Here is a 24,350-nt window from a genome sequence, read left to right on the forward strand (position 1 = left end):
GGGCCCCGGCAAGGAGGGGCCTGGTGCCTCTTGGGGGGCGCTCACCCCACCTGGGCTCGCCCTAGGGCAGCTCCAGGCAGACCTGAGCTGGAGGAAGGGTCCACGCCTGGGCTTTGTGCCCCCACGGACGCACACACCTGCTCCCCGCACCCCCCCATGAGGAATGTGGCAAAGTTTGGCAGTCGGAAGAGGCTCTGTACTAAGGGCCCTAGACTTGAAATCTTAGCAGTTTTTCAGATGGCGGAACTGAACATTGAGAGGTCTGCTTCTTACTCGCTGTATGATCTTGCATAAGTCACTTCACCTCTCAGAGCTTCAGACTCTTAAGTTTGCTGTAAGAAATAAACGAGAGAACATGCTAGGCTTTTTAACTTTCTAGACTGCTACCATTTCTCAAGCACTCTGTGCTGCAGCTGGAGCATTTTACATATGTCATTTCATCTAATCTTCACAACACCCCCAGAATTTAGGGTTATCATTTTAATTTTGCCTGTGAGCAGATTTAGACTCCGAGGGGTAAAGTGACTTGCCCAAGGTCACAGAGCACCTGAGTGGTGGAACTGGGATTCAATGCCAGGAGAGGCTGACTGGAAAGCCAACACTTTTAACCGCTAAGGTACCTGCTTCTTCCCCTATTCGTATTATTAGAACTGTTGCTAATGCCTGGGTTATCATTTTGCTGCCTGTGGGAATATGAATAGATATACACTGAGTTAGAGGGCTCTAAAATTATCCTCAGAAAGATGAGGCCCGGGATCAATATTTTTAAAGATTTGAGACAGGCTTTCCCAGGAGTATGGCATTCTTTTTATTCCCATGGAAAGGAACAGAGCTGGTATTGCACATTTCATTGATGGGTTTGTGGACCAGGAAATCAAAATGGAAAACAGAGGGCCCTGCTGACTTTTATGCTCAAAATTTCTCTAGAGACATCTCCAAAGAGAAGAATGTCAGATGCAGAGGAAAACCCACTGGAAGAAACAGAAGAATATGGAGAAATAGAAATGGAAGAAGGAGAAGAAGAAGAAGAAGAAGAAGAAGAAAAATATCCAAATGATGAAGGGCTAGAAAATATGCAACAGGAATTAAAAGAAGATAACACATTAGCGTGGAGAGGGTCTCAGGAGGAGGGGGAAGCGGAGGGAGAGGGAGCGGAGGGGAAAGAAGAGGGGGAAGAATTTGGGAAGGAGGAGGCAGCAGGAGCACAGGAAGAAACCACAGTGAAGCCCCAAGAAATCACCAAGTCCATGATCAGTTTGGAGAGACTTACACCAACTGATTCCCAATCAATCTTGTCAGGAACACTCCCAGTAAGTAGGAATTTTCATTCATTCAATCATTCGTTTGTTCATTCATTCATTCCTAATCATTAATTGAATGCTTGTTACCCACTTACCTGCCAGGCTCTGTGGATATAAAACCAAGTAAGACACAATCCATTCTCTTAAGGAGCTCTAGGGTATGTAGGGAGGCAAACATTATAAAACTAAGTGCAGTGATTGAGAGGTACCTAGGAGATATGTATCTATATAAAGGCCACTTGACCCAGCTTGGAGGATGATCAGGGAAAGCTTCCTGGAGGAGGTGTGTACCAGGGCTGACTTAAAGGACAGGGGTTAGCTGGAGTGTGCTTGTCTAAACAGCCTGTAGAAATCACCTCTGGTCCAAGGAGAAGTGACTCTCTGTGGCTCTGTGGTGCTTTTGGAGGCCACCAGTGCCACTTAGAAGAATAATTCTGCTGTTGTGGGTCTGCTAGTAGGCCAAGGATAAACCTGACACACCCATGATTCATGTTATTTGAGTACAGAATGTCCCAGGCTCTTTTTAAAAAGTGCTTCATAATTCCGATGTGAGGCTAACACTAAGACTGGCTGATTAGGAAGAGAAAGGAAACTAAATGAGGGCATGTAGCAGCGTGTACTGTATTTGGAATCACAATCTCCTTTCTATTTCTTTTTTAAGAAAACCTATAGTGGTAGAGAGTCAAAGCATTCATTACAATCAGAGCTTTTGGAAACATTCGAACTTCCAAGCATGGCCTCGCAATTAGAGTTTCTTGATTTGGATCTAACCACTTCTGCGGGACAACAGCTTAGTTCCCCTGAAAAGCAGCCTTCGGGCGAGCTTGCAGAGAGAACCGACCAGAGGCCCCAAGATGAATTGGGACAAGAAAAGAGACACTTGGAACCAGAAAGGGGAGACTTGGAGCCAGAAAAGAGAGAAGGGAGAAAAGAAACAAGAGTATTATACGTAAATGAGAAAAAAGAAAAAGAATTCCAGCCCAAAGCAAGGATCCCTAAGGGGTCACTGGTCTCCACTGCCACCGAGGACATTTTGTTCCAAAAGGATGACGGTGCCAACGTGTATCCCTTGGTAAGTGCAACATGCTTTTAAATTTCCCCCAGTGTTTTGAGAGTATTGTGAAATAGGGGAATTTTATGCATATGGAAAAAAATACCACCAGAAAGCTCCTTTTTAAGCTAATCACAGACCCGTGTCTTTGTAAAGTTCAGTTTGGAGCTGTGGCTGGACATGTGTGACAGTATGTGGACAGGAACGCTGCATCTGGGTTCAGCAGCGTTGCTCTGCAGGCAGGAAATTCCACACGTGGTTTGTCCGTTGTATAGGACGCTGTTTTCTTGGGGGAGACTCAGAATCGACCTCTCCCCTTTCCCCTCTCTTCTCGCTCCGTCTGTCTCTCTCCCTCCCTTTCCCTCTCTCTCTCCCACATCATGATACTCCTCCTCCATACCACCAATTCCTTGCCTTTCCCTCCTCTCCTCGCCTCTTCTGCTGTAACTGGCTTGATCCCTTTACCAGCTCCTAAAACCACCACAGGTTCCTAAAACTATCCATCCCAAGATAGACCAGTAAGTCAAAGGTCTGGAAAAAGTGAAAGCCACCGGGAAAAGCACCAGGCGGTCCAAAGGAGTCTGCCTTTGCTGCCGCTGACAGTGTTCCAGGGAGGCGCCATCTGCGAGGGTAAAAATATTATCATTTGCCAAGAGAAGGAAGAGGAGGGTTTTTTTTTTTCCCTTCTCCTTCTTTCTTCCTCCATCTGCTACTTTCTGAAAATTGTTTCCTAGGATTCATCTTTTTTTCTCCCCCCACCGTAGATTCATGCCTTTGGAAGATTTGTAAGTGATGGACTGTGTGTACTTAATGCAGTTCCTAACACAGAGCGAGCACTTGACAAGTGTTAACAACTAGGTGATGGCGGTGACGGTTGAGCTGGCGGTGGTGACGGAAGGATGCCGAGGGGGAAGTGCAGAGAACTGACAGCCTCCTTTCTGTAGATTTGGCTGACTTTGAGCAATGGAGTTAAAGGTTCAAGCTTGCAGTTGCTCAGTCTGAAAGAAAGAGTAATTGAGTTTATTTATTTATTTGGCCACACTGAGCGGCATGTTGGATCTTAGTTCCCCAATCAGAAATTGAACCCTTGCCCTCTGCAGTGGAAGCTCAGAGTCCTAATCACTGGACTGCCAGGGAAGTCCCAAGAATAATTGAGTTTTAGAGCCCATGAAGACATTTGTCTTGTTTAGCCAACTAACCAGAAATCAGGTAACGTCACTAATTAGAGCAAGCGATCTTTTTATCCAGGCCCCAGCTACCTGGACTTGACAAAAGCCACTGCACAGGTCTGGGCCCCCGTTAGCCTTGGACTCACCGCAGAACCAAACTTTCCTAGGCCTTCTCTCTTTGCAGGTTTGCTTAGCTCTTTGGGTGCGCCGTCTTTCTTTTTCCTTTCCTTTCGCCTTTATTGTTTCTTCTTTTTGTTAAAATGAATTAGTGCTCTTTATAAATAAAATATACAAAGGCAAAGATTCCTCTTCTCGAACACACTCCCATCCCAATCCCATTTTCCTGAGGTGACTACTGTTGCAGTTTGGTATAACTATCTCTCCAGACCTTTGTTGGTACATATATAAACATGTATCTGTGCGCACACACGCACACGATTTGTGTTTTTAGTTGTTCGTTTTTGCAGTGAGATATTCTGCATTTGTGCATAAATGTTTTTGCACTTAACATGTCTTAGAGGATTTTTTGTATCAGTGCGTGTATATCCACTTCCTCATTTTAAATTTGGCTGTTTCCTTATTGATGGCCATTCATGCTGTTTCTAATTTCTTGCTCTCACCAAAGGTGCTTCAGTGAGTGTGTGCCCCTCCATCTCTGTGCTCGCAGCATCCTCCTTTTCCTTTGGGCTCCCCCAGCTTATCCCAAAGGCCTGTAATAACTCGCAGTGCTCATGGTAAATAGACCTAACCGTGAATACCACCTCCAGCCAAGTAACAAGGTATCGTGTTTATGAGAAGGAATCATATAACTATCAAATACAGTGAAATCTGATTTTGACAATAAAGTTTTGTTTTCCAGATGACCATGTTTTAGAAGAAGATTGTTGTAAGAGGTGGCTGTCTCCATCATCATTCGCCATGAGTGTTAAAACTAGTGCAAAATGCGATGAGTGTTAGTACTGTGTGATTTCGGTTAACGTGAGGGCTGCTCAAGCAAGGAAGTTCTGTTACTACTGAGTGAGGTCAGCCTAGTTTTGACCTTGAAAGAGGTTTACCTGGAGACAGGAGTCTAGTTAAGAGTGTTTTCTTTTTATAACTAATCTGTTAAATCTCAAAATAAATTTCCAGGACGACTATAAGGCCTTTTAGAATTAGCAGGTTTCCAAAAGAACCATCTCACTTGAAGAAATTGGCTCTTAAGAACCAGCCAGATATGAAATAGTTCCGTTCCTAGAAGTTGCAGCTTGAGGCAATTATGATTCCGTGATTCTACCACTCACACCCACACAATAAAAGACCTAAATATAAATATAAATTACAGCGAATGAGCAGATGGAATCAGGAGAGAATGGGGAATGAAGGGTGTAGGAGAGAGAAATCGGCCACGTTGCCCACTCTGTCTTGGGAGAACTATACGGTACATCAATTTAACCTTAAGTATCATTCAAAGATCAGAAAGGAAACTCACCAGATTTCATTTCTTTATTTTTTTTTCTTTCGGCCGTGAGGCATGCAGGATCTTAGTTCTCCGACCAGGGATGGAACCCGCGCCCCCTGCAGTGGCAGCTCGGAGTCTTAACCATTGGACCGCCAGGGAAATCCCATCACCAGATTTCATTTCTATGCTCCAATATAACCCACTGATTTTTGGTAACTAATCACTTAGCCATCACTTTAAATACTCTACCACATCAGCCTTGGTTAAGTTTTTAAATAGACTTTATTATTTGGGAGCAGTTTTAGGTTTATAGAAAAATGGAATGAAAAACACAGAGAATTCCCACATACTCCCTTGTGCCTCCTTCCCCCCTCGTCTCCTCTATTATTACCATCTTGCATTAGTGCAGTACATTTGTCGCAATTGATGAGCCAATATGGATGAATTAGAATTACCTAAAGTCCATAGTTTATACCTTAGGGTTCATTCTGTGATGTACATTCTCTGGGCTTTGACAAATGCATAATGACATGTATCTACCATTGTTGTTTGATACAGAGTAGTTTCACTGCCCTAAAAATGTCCTGTGCCCTACCTGTTCATCTCTCCCTCCCCCTTATCCCCCCCACCACAAGCCCCTGACAACCATTGATTTTTATTGTCTCCATAGTTTTGCCTTTTCCACAGTGTCATGTAGTTGGAATCATACAGTTTGTGGCCTTTTCAGGCTGGCTTCTTTCACTTAGCAACATGCATTTAAGGTTCCTCCACATCTTTTCATGGCTTGCAACCTCATTTCTTTTTATTGCTGAATAATATTCCATTGTATGAACGTACCACAGTTTATCCGTAATTTTTGTAAGAGACGTTGAATACAAAAATATACATAAACAAACTACTATTGAATTGGAAGCAGTAGTTGGATTTATAGTACCTATTATTTTTCATTTCATGAAATTTTTATTTTGGACTTGTTCCTGGCAGTGTGGAATTTTTAATCCTCCTGAGGGAATTTTGTCTCTTTTATACTTTATCCTTCCAGGGAAAATCGTGTATAAGGAACAAATACCCAGGCTGAATAATTGCCTTTCTTACGAAGTTACTTAGTGACTTTATTATAACTTGTCCATTCTACGTACTCTCGTTCAGTAAATTGAATTTCACGACATTAAGTGCTCACTGTGTGTCTGGTACTGAGCTGGGTCTAGGTCCTGGGGAGAAGATGAATAGGAAGTTGTTTCTATTTACTGTTGAAGACTTTCTTTTTTTAAAGGAAACGTCTTTATTGAAATATAACGTATAAACAGAAAGAGCACACGCAAGTGTAGAACTCATTGAATTCTTCCACAGCAAACACGCCTGTGTAAGCACCACGTAGCTTTTCTTTTCTTTTTACATCGAGGTAGAATTCCCATCCATAAAATCCACCCTCTTAACTTTTTCTTAAAAGATTGTGGTAAAAGGCACATAACATAAAATTTACCACCTTAACCATTTTTATGTGTAAAAGCTCAATGGTATTAAACACATTCACACGGTTGTGCAGCCACCATCATCACCCGTCCCCATAACCCTCTTCATCTTGTGAAACACACGCTGTACCCACAAACACCAGCTCCCCAACCCCACCCCGGTCCCTGGCTAACTGCCCTTCTACTTTCTGTCTCTATGAATTTGACTACTCTAGGGACCTCATATAAGTGGAACCATTCAGTTCATATTTGTCTTTTTGTGACTGGTGTATTTTACTTATATAATATCCTCAAGGTTCGTCCATGTCGGAGCATGTGTCAGAATCTCCATCCCTTTGGAGGCTGAATAATACTCACCTTTTGTTTATCCATTCATCTGTTGATGGACACTGGCTTCTTTTCCACCTTTTGGTTACTGTGAAATATGCTGCTATGGACACGGGTGTACACATATCTCTTTGAGACCCTGTTTCCTGTTCTTTGGGGTAGGTACCCAGAAGTGTAATTGCTGGAGTATATGGTAATTGTATTTTCAGTTTTTTGAGGAACCTCCATACTGTTTTCCACAGCAGCTGCACCATTTCACACTCCCACCAGTAACGCACAAGGGTCCCAGTTTCTCCACATCCTTGTAAAGTTTACCCTTTAAAATTAAAAAAAGTTTTTAAAATTTATTTTTGTTGAAATATAGTTGATTTACAATGTTGTGTTAGTTTCAGGGGTACAGCAAAGTGATTCATATGTATACGTATATATATATATATTCTTTTTCAGATTCTTTTCCCTTATAGGTTATTACAAGATATTGAGTATAGTTCCCTGTGCTATACAGTAGGTCCTTGTTGGTTATCTGTTTTATACATAGTAGTGTGTATCTGTTAATCCCCAACTCCTAATTTATCCCTCCCACCCCCCCTTCCCCCTTTTGTAACCATAAGTTTGTTTTCTATGTCTGAAAATTTCCCTTTTCCAGTATACAGTTGATTGGTTTGTAGCCTGTTCTCAGAACATTTCCGTCGCCCCAGAAAGAAACCCATACGCAGTAAGCAGTCGCTCCCCATTCCCCCTCCCCTCACCCCCTGGCAACCACTCATCTGCTTTCTGTCTCTAGGGATCTGCCTATTCTGGACATTTTATGTAGATGGAGTCACACAGTGTGTGGTCCTTTGCATCTGGCTCCTTTCACGTAGCATCACGTTTTCAGGCGTCATCCACGGTGTAGCGTGCTCTTGAGGACTTCTCAAGGTGATGTCTCTTCATTGGCTGATGATGTGAATCCTTCTCCTCCAGGACTCAGGCCGGGAGTACCCGGCATCACAGCTCTGGGTTCGTGCACCGTAGCGTCTTCCCGGTTTTACCTTTGTCTTCCAGGCCATGACCTGGTCGTTCGGATGGAACAGCTCCCTTCCTGTTTACTACATTCAAGATGAAAACCAGAGAGTTCTTCTGTATGCCAGTGCTCACACTGCGGTCATCTACAATGTCTTTAAGAATAACCAGCACCATCTTCAGGTTTGCAGGTTTTCTTACTTCAAGTGAAAGAGGTTGTTTTTAACCTGAATACAGCACTTTGGTTGTTATTGTTGTTGCTTTTTAATTAATTAATTAATTTTTGGCTGCGTTGGGTCTTTGTTGCTGTGTGCAGGCTTTCTCTAGTTACGGCGAGCAGGGGCTACGTTTTGTTGTGGTGCGCAGGCTTCTCATTGCGGTGGCTTCTCTTGTTGCGGAGCACGGGCTCTAGTTGCGCGGGCTTCAGTAGTTGTGGCACGTGGGCTCAGTAGTTGTGGCTCGCGGGCTCTAGAGCGCAGGCTCAGCAGTTGTGGCGCATGGGCTTAGTTGCTCCGCGGCATGTGGGATCTTCCCGGACCAGGGCTCGAACCAGTGTCCCCTGCATTGGCAGGTGGATTCTTAACCACTGTGTCACCAGGGAAGTCCAGCACTTTGGTTTTTATTTCAGGGGTCAACTTCATTCCATCTCATACACATTTTCCCTCTTCTCTTCTGAACCATAGCAAATTTTTTTTTAGGAACACATTTTATTGTTCGTTTTCTCTCTGATTCTAATCAGAATAGCAGTTGACTTTAATTTTATAGTAACTAGAATCTAAAGCATCTGTATTTTTTACATTTCTGTAAAAACGTGGTCAGGAGAGACCATGTTGTCTCCACAGGACTATGGTGAGATGCAAAGGGCAGGGATTCGGACCTAATTAACACTCAGACTCCTTTCCAGGGCTCAAAGGGCTTTGATCCTCCTACTCCTGCTGAGAAGTGAGTGTTAATATTCCCATTTCACAGGAGAGGAAACTGAGGCTCAGAGGGATTTAGCTGACTTGCCCAAGGCTGTGCTAGCAGATGCTGAAGCCAGGTCTTACATCCAGGTCTCCTGACTTTAAAGCATTAAGTAGGTCAGTCTTTCCTCCTGTCTCCTCCCTCCAGCACCTGGCTTTATTTACACCCTGCTCTGTGCCTCCCCGAATGCCCCACATGCCTGCCTTCCCCTCAGTGCTCTGCCTCCTCTGTTCCGGATGTTTTTGACCCCTTTTTCATCATTTACCTGTCCAAATGTCACGTTTTCCTGGTGTCTGACTTTCCACTAGTTAACCCGGTAAACAGTTCCATGTTACCCTTTTCAGTTGACATATAAGGACCTTCCTTAGTCAATGCCTAGATCAGAAACTTCACAAAGTATTTTCCAAGAGCTCAGCCAGTATTCAGCATCATGCCAGGGATCCAAGACACGTGGGTGTAACTTAAGGAATTTGCTTTCTAGAAGTCCTGAAATACACACACAGTCAGCAAGCAGCCCTTCTCAGAGCTTAGTTGAATGTGTAGCACTGAGCACAGAGGTAGCGGCAGGGGGAGAAAGCACAGTGTGGTGGGCAGACTCAGAGTCAGGGGGGCGGGCGGGGCAGAGGGGCTGAGAAGTAGGAAGGCGTCCAGCCTCCGCAGAGTTGGATGGCTGGGAGTGGCCTTGGCCATTTGTTCGTTTGTTCATTCATCCCACGTGTATTTATCATAACCACTATGTTTCAGGTGATGGGTCTGTAGTCATGAACAACATAGATCTAGTCCCCCCTCATGGAGAGACAGTCGTTAAACAAGTGAACACAGAAGCATATACCTAAAGATTTTAACAGTTGCTCGAAAGGAAACGTGAAAATGCTCTAAGAGGGAAGCATCAGGGTGAGAGGAGATTCCTCTGGATTGGGTGGGCAGGGAATAAAAAAGTGCTGTTTGTGCCAAGACCTGAAGGCTGAGCATGAGCTAGCCCGGGGCCGTTTTGCCGGGGAACAGCATCCCAGACAGACAGAGCTCCGAGTTTTCAGGCCTCGTGCATGAGGCCCAGACAGAGGCCAGAGTGAGCGAGGGGTGACACGGAAGGAGGGAAACAGGGGTTGTTTCCCGGCTGCCATCTTGTTTGTGTTTCCAGAAGATTCCTCTGTTGTGTGGGGAAGATCGTAGGAGGATACGAGTGAAAGCAGAGGCCCGTGAGGAGGCTTTGGTTCCAGAGCTGCTCAGTGACCTGAGTGAGCAGTTTTGGGGGAGATGAGGCTGGTAGGGAGGTTCGAGGGGGCTGGAGGTGGGGGGACCTGGACATGTATTCTCAACGTGGGCTCAGAGTCGGGTATACGCCTCGACCCCTAGGAAGCCACTGTTCTTGCAGGGAGTGCAGCTTACCCTGAGAGTGTTTTGAGGGGAAGTTTGAAAACCTCTGGCTGTAGAGAAACACCAGGGAAGGCGGGTGGGAGTAGGATTTTCAGCCAGCGGCATCTGGAAAGGGAGCTCAGGTGTGCCTCCGGGGCCCCGCCTTTCCTGCTGGTGCCAGGGCTGGGCCCCCCCCAACCCCTGTCTCAGAGCGACTTCTCTCCACGTCTGCAGGGCCACCCCAACGTCATCTCCTGCCTCTGCATCAGTGAAGACAGGCGCTGGGTCGCCACGGCTGACAAAGGGCCCGAATGCCTGATAATCATATGGGACTGCTTCACGGGGTAGGCACGTCGTAGCCACTTCCCCCCGCGTTTTTGTACAGCGTCTGCCACCGTGACCCGCAAAAAAAGGAGTCATGCCGGTCCAGGGATACAGAAGCTGGTGCTGGGAGGCAGGGCGAGGGGCGAGGTTCTCAGGGGAGGTTGTCTTACTGCCTCAAGGACTGTTGGGATGACATTACTTTGGTGAATTTCCCATGGGTGATTCTTGGCTCTCTAAGCCCAGAAACTTGGTTTGTCGGTGGCCCCCAGGCAGACAGGGTTGAGGGAGGCTAACTCACACTCCCACACCCAGCTGGGAGACCCGGAGAAATTATGTGACTTTCACCATCTGCCCAAAAAAAAAAAAAAAAGACTAATCGTACTTACTGTCTTCATTTCCCTGGGCTCTGTAAGAAATTACCCCAATCTGGGTGGCTTAAAATCACAGAAATTTATTTTCTCACTGTTCATGAGGCCAAATGTCTGAAATTGGGGAGTCTGCAGGGAGCTCCTGGGGCCCTGAGAGAGAATCTGTCCCATGCTCCCCTCCTCCTTTGGGTGGTTGCTGGCATCCTTGGTGGTCCTTGACCTGTAGACACGTCACTTCAGCCTCTGCTTCCATCTTCATGTGGCGTTTCCCCCTCTGTGTCTCTCTGTAAGGTCTTCTCTTTTATAAGGACTCCAGTCATTGGGTTTAGGGTCCACCCTAACCAGTATGACCTCATCTTAACTAATTACATCCGCAGAGACTCTCTTTCTGTATAAGCTCGCTTCGGAGGTTCTGGGTGGAATGAATTTCGAGGGGGCGCTGTTTGATCTACTTTACTTACCCTACCGGATTGTTAGGAAGATCAGAGCACAGCACCTGGCCCAGGATAGATGCTCACAGATGTGTGTCCTTTCGTAATTCCTGGTCCTGGAGGCAGAGAGTAGTGCTAGATTCACTGACAAGATTGTAAGGCCTTGGTTGGGTGTGTAGGGGGGTGGGATGGGGTGAGGTGGGGGGTGGACGAGTCCAGGTGGAGAAGAAGTTTAGGAAGAAGTTATGTTGAATGTTCTGTGACACAGGAACTGCTCTCTCCCAGGTGACCGGTGGCCTCCATAGGGCCATATTACCTAATCATTTCCCCTGGCCCCTCTGACACCATGTCCCCTGGTCCTCATCCTGCTTGCTGTCTGTTCCCTCTCAGACTCTTTTCAGCCTTATCCTCCTCTGGCCATTCCTTAGCTGTGGCCTCAGGGCGTGAGGATGCTGTTGGTGATGTTCTCCAGCCAGGCAGGAGCAGAGCCAGGGTTTGAAACTGCGCCATCTTACTCTCAACAGCCGTCTCAGTGTTTCCTGTCTGCTGATGGGGAAGCTGCTGGAGGACAGTCCACCTGCATGTCCCGTGGGCATCTCCTGCTAAAATGTCCAAAAGTCCTGCGCCTCCACCTCCAAATAACTTCTGAACCCACATCCACCGCCTCTGCCCACCCTCTCCTGCTTGGGCCATTGCAGTAGCCTCCTGACCGATCTCCCCCACTGCAGTTTCGCTCTTCAACCCAGCCTCCGTGACACTGAACCACTTTTAAATGTATATACAATTCACTGGCATTAATTACATTCACAGTGTTGTGCAGCCATCACCACTATTTCCAGAACACTCACAGCACCCAACCAGAAAATCTGAACTAATGAATTCCTCATTCTCCCCTCCCCTCAACCTCTAATCTACTTTCTAGCTGTAAAGATTTGCCTATTCTGGACATCTCATGTCCGTGGAATCATACAATATGTGGCTTTTGTGTCTGGCTTCTTTTACTTATAATATTTTCAAAATTCTTCCATGTTGTAGCATGAATCAGTACTCCATTCCTTTTTTTAGCTGTTTAAGATTCCATTGCATGGATATAACACATTTTGTTTATCCATTCATCTGTTGATTTTTTTTTTTTTTTTTGCGGTACGCGGGCCTCTCACTGTTGTGGCCTCTCCCGTTGCGGAGCACAGGCTCCGGACGCGCAGGCTCAGCGGCCATGGCTCATGGGCCCAGCCGCTCCGCGGCACGCGGGATCCTCACGGACCGGGGCACGAACCCGCATCCCCTGCATTGGCAGGTGGACTCCCAACCACTGCGCCACCAGGGAAGCCCCCTGATGTTGTTTTAAATGCACATGTGTAAGGGGACTTCCCTGGTGGTCCAGTAGTTAAGACTCCATGCTTCCACTGCAGGGGCCACGGGTTCGATCCCTGGTCAGGGAACTAAGATCCTGCCTGCCTCGAGGCCAAAAAAAAAATACACATGTATGGCCATCATCATATATCATCATATGGTTTTTCTCTACAACATTTTGAGCGTGATCTTTTCCCATGCGCAAAATCCTAACGGGCTCCCCTGCTGCCCGTTGTCAGCTCAGCCCTTGTTACAGGGAGTACACGCTCACATCCTAGCCATGCGAACACTTCCCCCACGAAATCAAATTCCCTTCTGCTTGCCTAGCGGTCATCTCTAGCGATTACATGCTTTTCAGCTGCAAGAAATGGCACATCCACCTGACACACACGAGGGAAAGTCATCTCCTGCATCAGGAAGTCCTGAGGCAGGAAGGATGGGCCCCTCTGGTGCCTCTCTTCTCTCAAGCCTTTGCTGACAGCTCCCCTGCCCCAGGCAGAGCTGGCCTCCATTCAAACAGTGTTTATCCTTTGCTTTTTTCTTGTTTATAGAGCTGTCTCCCCAACTAGACCGGAGGTGACTCTGGCAGTCATTTTTTAAAATTACAAAGTGAAGTGTATCTGTGGTTAACAATTAAAATGATATGTCGATATGAGTTTTATGATATTGCAAATGATGACTCTGGGAACCCAGAAAGGATTCTCTGGTTTTAGAATTAATATTCACCTTATTAAAGTGATAAACGGTACTTCTTCCTTGAGATATTAGTTCAACTTAAATCTTACTCCGTAAATCTAGCGTATTTTTGCAATTGCCTATAAGGGGGCTTTGATTAATGTTTGGTCTCACAAATTTTATTAACTCCTTTTAAACATTTTAAACTGCATTTAGAAATTGATATATTCAGTTTCATCTTTAAGTTCTTTAGTAGTCTGATTAACAAATAAATCCTTCACCAGTACTTAAGTAATTCTTGTAAATCTAATAAATTAGACATAAATATGGCAAGTCCTAAGTTCTCTTAAGTGTTCAAGTATTGTTTATAAACCTAATACAATTTGAATTTAAAATCACAAGTCTAAATCAACTACAGACTTTCAATTAGAATCACAAATTAATCTGTTAGAGACTCTAATATGTTAAATTCTCTTAAACATGACCCATTCTTAAAAAAAGGAACAAATTCTCTTATCACAAATATGTTAAGAGTACAGGTCCAACTGACTTATCTTCTCTGCATTTAATTCTAAATATCCCTGGGGATGAGATACACCTTCCCACGAAGAACGTCATTATGTCATTCCCAACAACTTTAGGACTCCCTTCCCAAGGCAATTTTTGGGGCCACGTCTCAGTGGGATAAAATATCTCAAGTGACAGAGAACCAGACAGGTCCTCAGCTAGGGCACAGACTTGGTTCCAGCCAATTGGGACACCGATGTGACATACTGAGGCCTGTGTGACATGCTGAGGCCTGTGTATATTTGCTGTAACAAGGTCTCCATAATGAAAAACCAACGGGGGGTCTGCATAGCCCGCGTTCCGGGATTAAGTCTTCCTAGCACCCACTCTTCCAGTGGGAGTCAGGGACCCCCAGCACATCACAGCTTACTTCCATCATTGCTTCAGCTGTTTCTTGCATTTCTTTGGCTCTCTCAGGTATTCAGATATCATCTAATTAAATTCTGCGTGTGTTAAGGCTTTGTCTGCATCTTACAGTTCTAAAGTCTTGCCAGTGACACAATACAGACGTGTAAGAAAAAAAAAAGTAAGTCCCCCTTCACCCAAACCTATATCCAGAGTCACCATGTAGTTTGGAGTTCATTCCTCCAGACTTTTTTCTACACACACACACACACACACACACACACACACAGTCTCTCTCTCTCTCTCTCTCTCTCTCTTTCCTCTCTCTCTCTCAGGATGATGCTACGTCTACTGTTTTGCTATTTGCTTTTTTCCACAAAACTTTGGTCACTTTCCCAAATCTACCTCATTCATTTTGAAGGTGGCATGCTTTTTCATTGTATGGTTTACCATGATATTTTTTAAACAAATCCTGTATTAATGGATATTTATGTTGTTTCCAGATTTTTGCTATTAAAGCAGTGCCACAATAAACATGAACTGGCATTTATCTCTGTTTACTTTTGCTATTATTTCTCTAGGGAAAATAAGTTGTAGAAGTGGAATTGGCGAGTCTTAGGGTCTGTGCATTGAGGATTTTGACAGATGCAGGGAAGGTGCTGTCGAGAAAGCCTGTGCTTGTTTACACTCCCCCTTCTGGAGGAGGACGCCGGCTTTCCTGAGAGCTAGGATGGTGTCCTAGACGTCTTGTTTCATGTTCTCATCCTTCACGCCTGGCACAGAATCAGCGCTCGATAATGAAGGAGAGACTAGAGCTCCAGGAGAGAACAAATAGCATGTTTACATGCTGCCCTGAGTTAGTTTTTGTTTTAAATTTGAGGTAAAATTCACATAACATAAAAGTAACCATTTTAAAGTGAACAACTCAGTGGCATTTAGTATATGCACAGTGTGGTGCAACCACCGCCTCTTATCTGGTTGCAGAACATTTTCTTCACCGCAGAAGGAAACCCTGAAACCATCAGCCTTCACATCCCGCTCCCCTACCCTCTGGAAAACACGCACCTGCTTTCCGCCTCTATGGATTTGCCTATCTTGGAGGTTTGATATAAATGGACTCATACAATCTGTAGCCTTTGGTGTCTGGCTTCTTTCACTCAGCACCATGGTTTCAAGGTTCATCCGTGTTGTCGCCTGTGTCAGTGCTTCACTCCTTTTTTATGGCGGAGCAACTTTCCATCATGTGGGTGGACCACGTTTGTTTCTCCGTAGCTGTTCTGTTCCTGACCTGGGTGTCCCCCGTCCTGTCTTGCAGCATTCCTGTGCACACGATATTCGACAGCTGCCCAGAAGGTGGCGGCATCAGGGCCATGGCCATCACCCACGATGCCAAGTACCTGGCGACCATCTCAGACGCTGAGATCCAGGTACAGGGCTTGTCACGGCAGCTTCAGCGGCTGGCCCGCCCGTCACAAGTGTCCCCGCAAGCAGCTGTGCTCAGGCTGTGTGGCGTCTGTGGTTCTCTGGGTGGAGGGGGGTGACCGGTCAGGGGCTCCTGCTCAGGCCATGTGGCGTCTGTGGTTCTCTGGGTGGAGGGGGGGTGACCGGTCAGGGGCTCCCTGCCTGTGGCTTAGCTCACTGTGCTTTGCTTAGTTAGCGGAGGTCACTGGCTTACCACAAGAGGTGTAGGTTCCTCCCGTACCCTTCAGGAATCTTCTCACTCTCCTCTGTCTGCCATCACTTACAGAAAGTTTGCATCTGGAGGTGGACTTTAGCGGTGGAAACACCGGCCTGCACTCTTAACCTTCCCAAAGAGTATGGTTTTCAGGTGAGTTCATTTCGAGCCTGTAAAGATCCACCTAAAGGTATGCTGAAGCCAGTTCGAAACTACTTTTTGTTTTACTGGAGCTTTGTTATGGTGCCCAAGAGCTTTTAAAAAACTCCTGTCCATGATCTCATTTTATTTTTGACGATAATAGCTAATTTTTTTTTTTTTTCGGTACGCGGGCCTCTCACTGTTGTGGCCTCTCCCGCTGCGGAGCACAGGCTCCAGACGCGCAGGCTCAGCGGCCATGGCTCACGGGCGCAGCCGCTCTGCGGCATGTGGGATCTTCCCGGACTGGGGCACGAACCCGCATCCCCTGCATTGGCAGGCGGACTCCCAACCACTGCACCACCAGGGAAGCTCTGCTAATTTTTTTGATCACCTCTTATGTGCCAGATTGTGCTAAGTTCTTTGCATACAATATCTCATGTAACCCATGCAAACATGCTGAGAAGATGTTACTGTGGGATTCATATTACTACGATTAACTATCAAATAACTGGTCTAAAGTTACCCAGCTAGCAGCCTTTCTTATTCTAGAAGCATGTTCTGAACTGCTCTTATTATAGGGGAGTTATTATTCTCGATTTGTGTGAGGTGACTTGCCGAGGGCACCCAGAGCATTGACTGTGCTGCTCTGCATCGTCTCATTCATGCTCGCAGCCGCCATTCACCTGCATTTATTGAGTACCTACTGTGTACCAGACACTGTGGTAAGGATGTACATGGCTTGTGTGAACCAGAACCCAAGCAGGGGGTCTGGGTGACTGGACTCAGCAAGGCACACATCATTATCAGCTTTATGTCTCTCCTGCTCTCCCTCCGCCAACATTCCTTCTGCTCCCTCAAAAAAATTTCCTTCCTTGTTTTTTTTTTTTTTGGCCACACCACATGGCTTGTGGAACCTTAGTTCCCCGACCAGGGATCAAACCTGCACCCTTGACAGTGAAAGCGCGGAGTCCTAACCACTGAACCGCCAGGGAAGTGCCCCCCACAATTTCCTTACTTCTCAAAGCTACCAGCCATACCTGGGTATTTAGGATGGGTTTTTCTATTGCTACCAAAAATGCATTGGGGATTTTGATAGAGATTGCATTGAATCTATAGATTGCTTTGGGTAGTCGTGTCATCTTAACAGGATTGTCTTCCAGTCCAGGAGCATGGATGTCTTTCTGTTTATTTTATTTGTTTCTTTTTTAATAGATTTATTTTACTTATTTATTTATTTATGGCTGTGTTGGGTCTTTGTTGCTGCATGCGGGCTTTCTCTAGTTGTGGCAAGCGGGGGCGACTCTTTGTTGCGGTGCGCGGGCTTCTCATTGTGGTGGCTTCTCTTGTTGCGGAGCACAGGCTCCAGGCACACGGGCTTCAGTAGGTGTGGCGCACGGGCTTAGTTGCTCCGTGGCATGTGGGGTCTTCCCGGACCAGGGCTTGAATCTGTGTCCCCTGCATTGGCAGGCGGATTCTTTGTTTTTTTTTTTTAATCTTTATTGGAGTATAATTGCTTTACAATGGTGTTAGTTTCTGCTTTATATCAAAGTGAATCAGTTATACATATACATATGTTCCCATATCTCTTCCCTCTTGCGTCTCCCTCCCTCCCACCCTCCCTATCCCACACCTCCAGGCGGTCACAAAGCACCCAGCTGATCTCCCGGCAGGTGGATTCTTGACAACTGCGCCACCAGGGAAGCCCCTGTCTTTCTGTTTATTTACGTCTTCTTTAATTTCTTTCAGCAGCAGCAGCATTTTGTAGTTTTCAGCGTACAAATCTTTCACCTCCTTGGCTAAATTTATTCCTAAGTATTTTTTTTGATGCTATTATTATTATTATTATTATTATTTTTATTTTTTTTTGCGGTACGCGGGCCTCTAACTGTTGTGGCCTCTCCCATTGCGGGGCACAGGCTCCGGACACGCAGGCTCAGCGGCCATGGCTCACGGGCCCAGCCTCTCCGCGGCATGTGGGATCTTCCCAGACCAGGGCACGAACCCGTGTCCCCTGCATCGGCAGGCGGACTCTCAACCACTGCGCCACCAGGGAAGCCCCTTGATGCTATTATTAAGTGGAATTGTTTTCTTAATTTTCTTCTCAGAATGTTCATTGTTAGTGTATAGAACTTCAACTGATTTCTATACTGCAACTTTGCTAAATACACATGGCTGTTGAAATTTCGGGAATTCCCTGGCGGTCCAGTGGTTGGGACTCCGCATTTACACTGCAGGGAGCTCAGGTTCAATCCCTGGTTGGGGAACTAAGATCCCCACAAGCCGCGTGGCGTGACCCAAACAAACAAAAATGGAAATTGATTAAAGTTAAAGTACAAATTCATTTCCTCAGCTTCACTAGCCACATTTCAGCCACTCATTATCCACATGCGGCTGGTGGCTACATTGTTGGCAGCACAGGTGTTAGAACACCTCCACCCCAACGGGAAGTGCTGCTGGACAGCACCACACAAGCCCCCCCAGCTCTGGGTGAGCCCCACCCTCAGCCTCTTCTGGACCTGGACCCCAGTGGGCTGAATGTAGCTGGGGAGAAGCACCCAATCCAGCGGATTCATCCTACTTGCAATTCAGTCACGAATTTCAAGATGGCCCTGGGCCTGGCTTGGCCGCTCTGGTCGGCTGTGACACTTTTCATTTCCAGAGACGACAGTTTCACACCTGCTCGTCCCACCTCCCCACTCCCTGCTTCCCATGCTCAGCGGGTGACCGCCCCCAACCCTGTGTTTCATTGAGAAAATGGAAGCCATCAGATACAAACACGGGCCTGTTCTCCCTCCCCAGCCTGCAACACACCTTCAACTCCGCCATCTTCTCTTTTCCCCTCTGACTGCGGCGAAGGGCCAGCGCACTAGATCCCCCCCACACCGCTGGCTGCCTCAGGGCCCTTCTCCTGCAGCTGTCAACTCTCCCTCTACTGAGAATAAACACGCTTCAGGACCACTGGTCCTGAGAGAACTCCTCCGACCCCACGTCTCCTTCCAGCTACGCCCTCTGCCCCTCTTCCCAGGGAAACTTCTCAGAAGCGCTGTCCACACTTGCTTTCTCTACTTCCTCGTCTCATTTACTTTTTTTTTTTTTTGCAAGAAATAGTTGACTTCTTTACACTTTATTGCTAAATAAGGCATACATGCAAAATGTGTACATTTTAAGGAAGAAATAAAATGTACCTGTGTGCTCACCACTGGATCATGAAATAGAATGTTACCGAAACCCTAGAAACCCCTGTGTTCCCCTCCCCGATCTCATCCCAAGCTTTGCGCCCGAGTTAACCATTATCCCAAATTTTGTGTTATACCTGCCTGTGCTTTTCTTTATACTTTTCCCCAGTGATGTATGTATCCTTCAATACTGTCTTCTTTCATTTTACCTGTTCTTGACCTTTCTATGTTTGGAATCAGACTAATTGCTTCATCTGCTCAGCATTGTTTCTGAGATTCACTGATGTCGATTCTTGAGCTGTAATTCCTATTCACTTTCACTGCTGTACAGTTTTTTGTTCTTTGAGTGTCACACAACTTATTTATCCATCCTCTGCTGATGGACATTTCTGTTCTTTTCATCTGTCCTCCACCCACCCACAGCTCTATCAGAACTATGCTTATCACGGTCACTGGTGTTCCCAAATCAAACGGACATTGTTGAACCCTCATCACACCCTTCCCAGTGGGGTCACAAGACGCTTCTCCTGCTGTCTCCCCGGCCGTTCTTTCTCAGGTTCCTTTGTGGCTTCTTCTTTCATTTTACACCTTCTAAATCTTGGCGTTCCTCAGGGTTTGGTTCTGGGAGTTCTTCTTCTGCCTCTTCCTCTTCTTGCCATGCTTGCTTCTTGGGTATCTCATCCCAATGGCTGTAAGTACCATTTATTTCCAAGGTCGATGCTGGGCTCCTTCCTCTCCTCCCTGTCTGCACTGCCACCATCTAGTCCAGACCACAGTCACCTCTGCCTGCATGACCTCTGCATCCTCCCAGCTAATCTCTACTGCACGCTGCTGCACCCTTGCCAATCTCCCCACAGCAGTCAGAGTGATTTTTTTTTTTTTTTTTTTTGCGGTACGCGGGCCTCTCACTGTTGTGGCCTCTCCCGTTGCGGAGCACAGGCTCCGGACGCTCAGGCTCAGCGGTCATGGCTCACGGGCCCAGCCGCTCCGCGGCATGTGGGATCTTCCCGGACCGGGGCACGAACCCGTGTCCCCTGCATCAGCAGGCGGACTCTCAACCACTGCGCCACCAGGGAAGCCCCAGAGTAATATTTTTTAAATAAGCAAAACGGATTACATCATATCACTCCCTGACTCAGAATCCTTCAATGCCTTCCCTTGTCCTTAGAATAAAACCCAGACTCCTCACTATGGCCTTCAAGGTATGATCTCTTCCCTCTATCCATCTCCCAACATCGACTCTCCTGTTTATTAATGTTACTTTGCATATTTTAATGAATATTATGAAATAGACTCTTTGTGGAGGGCTCTGGCTTCTTTCACCCAACATAATTTTTTTTAAAGATGTATTGTTTATTTTTAAAATTTTTATTTATTTTTATTTTTGGCTGCGTTAGGTCTCTGTTGCTGTGCATGGGCTTTCTCTAGTTGAGGAGAGCGGGGGCCACTCTTCGTTGCAGTGCACGGCCTTCTCATTGCGGTGGCTTCTCTTGTTGTGGAGCACGGGCTCTAGGTACGCGGGCTTCAGTAGTTGTGGCACGCGGGCTTCAGTAGTTGTGGCTCACGGACTCTAGAGTGAAGTCTCAGTAGTTGTGGCGCACGGGCTTAGTTGCTCTGCGGCATGTGGGGTCTTCCCGGACCAAGGCTCGAACCTGTGTCCCCTGCATTGGCAGGCGATCCTTAACCGCTGCGCCACCAGGGAAGCCCTATTTATTTATTTTTATTATTATTTTTGGGCTGCCGTGGGTCTTCGTTGCTGAGTGCGGGCTTTCTCTAGTTGCAGCGAGTGGGTGCTAGTCTTTGTTGTGGTGCGCGGGCTTCTCATCGTGGTGGCTTCTCTTGTTGTGGAGTACAGGCTCTAGGCGCACAGGCTTCAGTAGTTGTGGCACATGGGCTCAGTAGTTGTGTCTTGTGGGCTCTAGAGTGCAGGCTCAGTAGTTGTGGTGCACACGCTTAGTTGCTCCACGGCATGTGTGATCTTCCTGGACCAGGGCTCGAACCTGCACTAGCAGGCGGATTCTTTTCTTTTTAAATAAATTTATTTATTTTTTATTTTTATTTTATTTTTGGCTGCATTGGGTCTTCGTTGCTGTGCATGGGCTTTCTCTAGTTGTGGCGAGCGGGGGCTACTCTGCATTGTGGTGCATGGGCTTCTTATCGCAGTGGCTTCTCTTGTTGCAGAGCATGGGCTCTAGGCGCACGGGCTTCAGTAGTTGTGGCATGCGGGCTCAGTAGCTGTGGCTCGTGGGCTCTAGAGCACAGTCTCAGTAGTTGTGGCGCACGGGCTTAGTTGCTTCACGGCATGTGGGATCTTCCCAGACCAGGACTTGAAGCCGTGTCCCCTTCATTGGCAGGCGGATTCTTAACCACTGTGCTACCAGGGAGGTCCTTTGTTTTTTATTCTTTATTTTTATTTATTTTTCTCCCACCCTATGCTTTATTCACTTTTTTTAATACATCTTTATTGGAGTGTAATTGCTTTACAATGTTGTGTTAGTATCCCCCATCCCCTCCCTGTTGAGCCTCCCTCCCACCTTCCCTATCCCACCCCTCTAGGTCGTCGCAAAGCACTGAGCTGATCTCCCTGTGCTGTGCAGCAGCTTCCCACTAGCTATCTATTTTACATTTGGTAGTGTATATATGCCGATGCTACTCTCTCACTACGTCCCAGCTTCCCCTTCCCCCTCTGTGTTGTCAAGTCCATTGTGTACATCTACATCTTTACTCCTGCCCTGCCACTAGGTCCATCAGTACCATTTTTCTAGATTCCATATATGTGCGTTAGCATACGGTATTTGTTTTTTTCTTTCTAACTTACTTCACTCTGTATGACAGACTCTATGTCCATCCACCTCACTAAAAATAACTCAATTTCCATTTTGTGTTTTTTAAACCATTTTTTTTTCAGATCTAGAAGTTCCACTTGATTTTTTTAAAAAAATAGAGTTATCTGATTGCTGATCATCAGGGAAAGGCAAATTAAAACCCCAGTGAGATATCACCTCACACCTATCAGAATGACCACAATATAACAAATATTGGAGAGAATGTGGAGAAAAGGGAACCCTCGTGCACTGTTGGTGGGAATGTAACTTGGTGCAGCCACTGTGGAAAACAATATGGAGGTTTCCCAAAAAACTAAAAATAGAACTTCCATATGACCTAGCAATTCCACTCCTGGATATATATCTGAAAAAAAACAAAAACACTAATTCAAAAAGATACATACACCCCAGTGTTCGTAGCAGCATTATTTACAATTACCAAGATATGGAAGCAACCTAAGTGTCCATCAACAGATGAATGGATAAAGAAGATGTGGTACATATATATAATGGAATACTACTCAGCCATAAAAAACCTGGATCTCCTGGGGGTCTCTTTCTGTAGATTACTTTTCTCCCTTGTTTTTCAGTCATTTGGACATGTCTCTTGCCTATGCCTGGTTGTTTTTCATTGAATGCTAGATGTTGTGCTTTAAAAAGCATAGGAATAATTTGAGGCTCAGGTTGATAATAACTTACTCCAAGGAAGACTTACTTTCGCTTCTTAGAGGCCTTTGGCAAAGTGGTCGCCTCGGTCTAATCAGAGATTGAGGTGATTTGAGGCTGATTTTCAGCCTTTGTGAGGCCTGATCCATGCACTTGCTTTCACCAGTTCTTCACCCCACCCAGGCCTTTGTGTTGTCCTGAAATTGATCATCTGACATTGGCGCTGGTAGTTTACATTCCTGAAATGAGGCAGCAGTCAATAGGCAAGGAATAGGACATGGGGTGGGAGAGGCAGGAATGGAACTTAAAAAGCATTTCTCAGAAAGCAAATACCATATGCTAACATATATATATGGATTAAAAAAAATGGTTCTGAAGAACCTAGGGGCAGGACAGGAATAAAGACGCAGATGTAGAGAATGGACTTGAGGACACGGGGAGTGGGAAGGGTAAGCTGGGACGAAATGAGAGAGTGGCATGGACATATATACACTACCAAATGTAAAATAGATAGCTAGTGGGAAGTAGCTGCATCGCACAGGGAGATGAGCTTGGTGCTTTGTGACCACCTAGAGGGCTGGGATAGGGAGGGTGGGAGGGAGACGCAAGAGGGAGGGGATATGGGGATATATGTATGCATATCGTTGATTCACTTTGTTATACAGCAGAAACTAACAGAACATTGTAAAGCAATTATACTCCAATAAAGATGAAAAAAAAAATCAAAGAAAATAAAATATTTCTTGGGACTTACCTGGCAGTCCAGTGGTTAAGACTTCACCTTCCAATGCAGGGAGGGCGGGTTTGGTACCTGGTTGGGGAGCTAAGATCCCACATGCCTCAGTGCCAACAAACCAGAATGTAAAACAGAAGCAATATTGTAAGAAATTCAATAAAGACTTTAAAAATGGTCCACATCCAAAAAAATCTTTAAAAAACAAACGAAGCATTTCTCCAACCCATCTCTCATCTGTCTCCTGCAGCCCTCCATGTCAGGCTGCAGCTGCCCGCCTCCCATGCATATATCATTTCAAGACTTATGCCTTGTCTCCCCAGGGATTTCTCACTTGTTACTTAGTTTCTGCATTTCAGGTTTCCTTCACTTCTATAGTGTCTGCAGGGTTGATTTTTGGGGAGGGAGCCAGGCAACCCATGCTACACACCATCTTGGCAGGAATCAGAACCCCCTTCCAATATTTTGCATTCATTCCAAGTTCCCTTGTGGCCCTGTTAAATTTAGAAATGAATACACAGCAGTCTTTGTCCAAAAGGACACAGAATAAAGGTTATTGGTGAATATACTAGTTTACTTTTGCTTGCTCCAATTTATAGATGATGAATTATAATAAATAAGACTAAATAAGAAAGGAAACACGTTTGAGACCATTAATTTTAACACTCAGTATTTAAATTATATTCCTATTGCTTACAAAATGCCATGTCTTTTTTTTTCTCATTTTTTTGTTTTGTTTGTTTGTTTTTGTTATTTTGACCATGCCACGAGGCATGTGGGATCTTAGTTCCCTGACCAGGGACTGAACCTGTGCTCCCTGCAGTGGAAGTGTGGAGTCTTAACCACTGGACCATCAGGGAAATCCCCCATGTCTTTTCTGTTTTATATTCCTACTCAGTTATTTAATTAAAGATATTATTTAGGGCTTCCCTGGTGGTGCAGTGGTTGAGAATCTGCCTGCCGATGCAGGGGACACGGGTTCGTGCCCCAGT

The 24,350-nt window shown here is 45.9% G+C and overlaps 1 protein-coding gene across 8 annotated transcripts in view; it reads left to right on the forward strand.

The window, feature by feature from the left end:
• Nucleotides 1-24,350, forward strand: part of CFAP251 (cilia and flagella associated protein 251) — an 80,136-nt gene that overhangs the window by 289 nt on the left and 55,497 nt on the right. For 2 of the 8 annotated variants that reach the window (XM_067700972.1, XM_067700971.1), the window contains exons 2-7: nucleotides 928-1,310; nucleotides 1,963-2,373; nucleotides 7,803-7,943; nucleotides 10,314-10,423; nucleotides 15,458-15,569; nucleotides 15,890-15,970. In XM_067700972.1, coding sequence (XP_067557073.1) covers nucleotides 948-1,310; nucleotides 1,963-2,373; nucleotides 7,803-7,943; nucleotides 10,314-10,423; nucleotides 15,458-15,569; nucleotides 15,890-15,970 — 1,218 coding nt within the window. In that variant the 5' untranslated portion in view covers nucleotides 928-947. The other 6 variants (XR_010933369.1, XM_067700970.1, XM_067700973.1 and 3 more) reach the window with 5 other exon arrangements.

This window comes from Pseudorca crassidens, chromosome 12 (genome assembly GCF_039906515.1).
Source record: "Pseudorca crassidens isolate mPseCra1 chromosome 12, mPseCra1.hap1, whole genome shotgun sequence".
NCBI lineage: Eukaryota > Metazoa > Chordata > Mammalia > Artiodactyla > Delphinidae > Pseudorca > Pseudorca crassidens.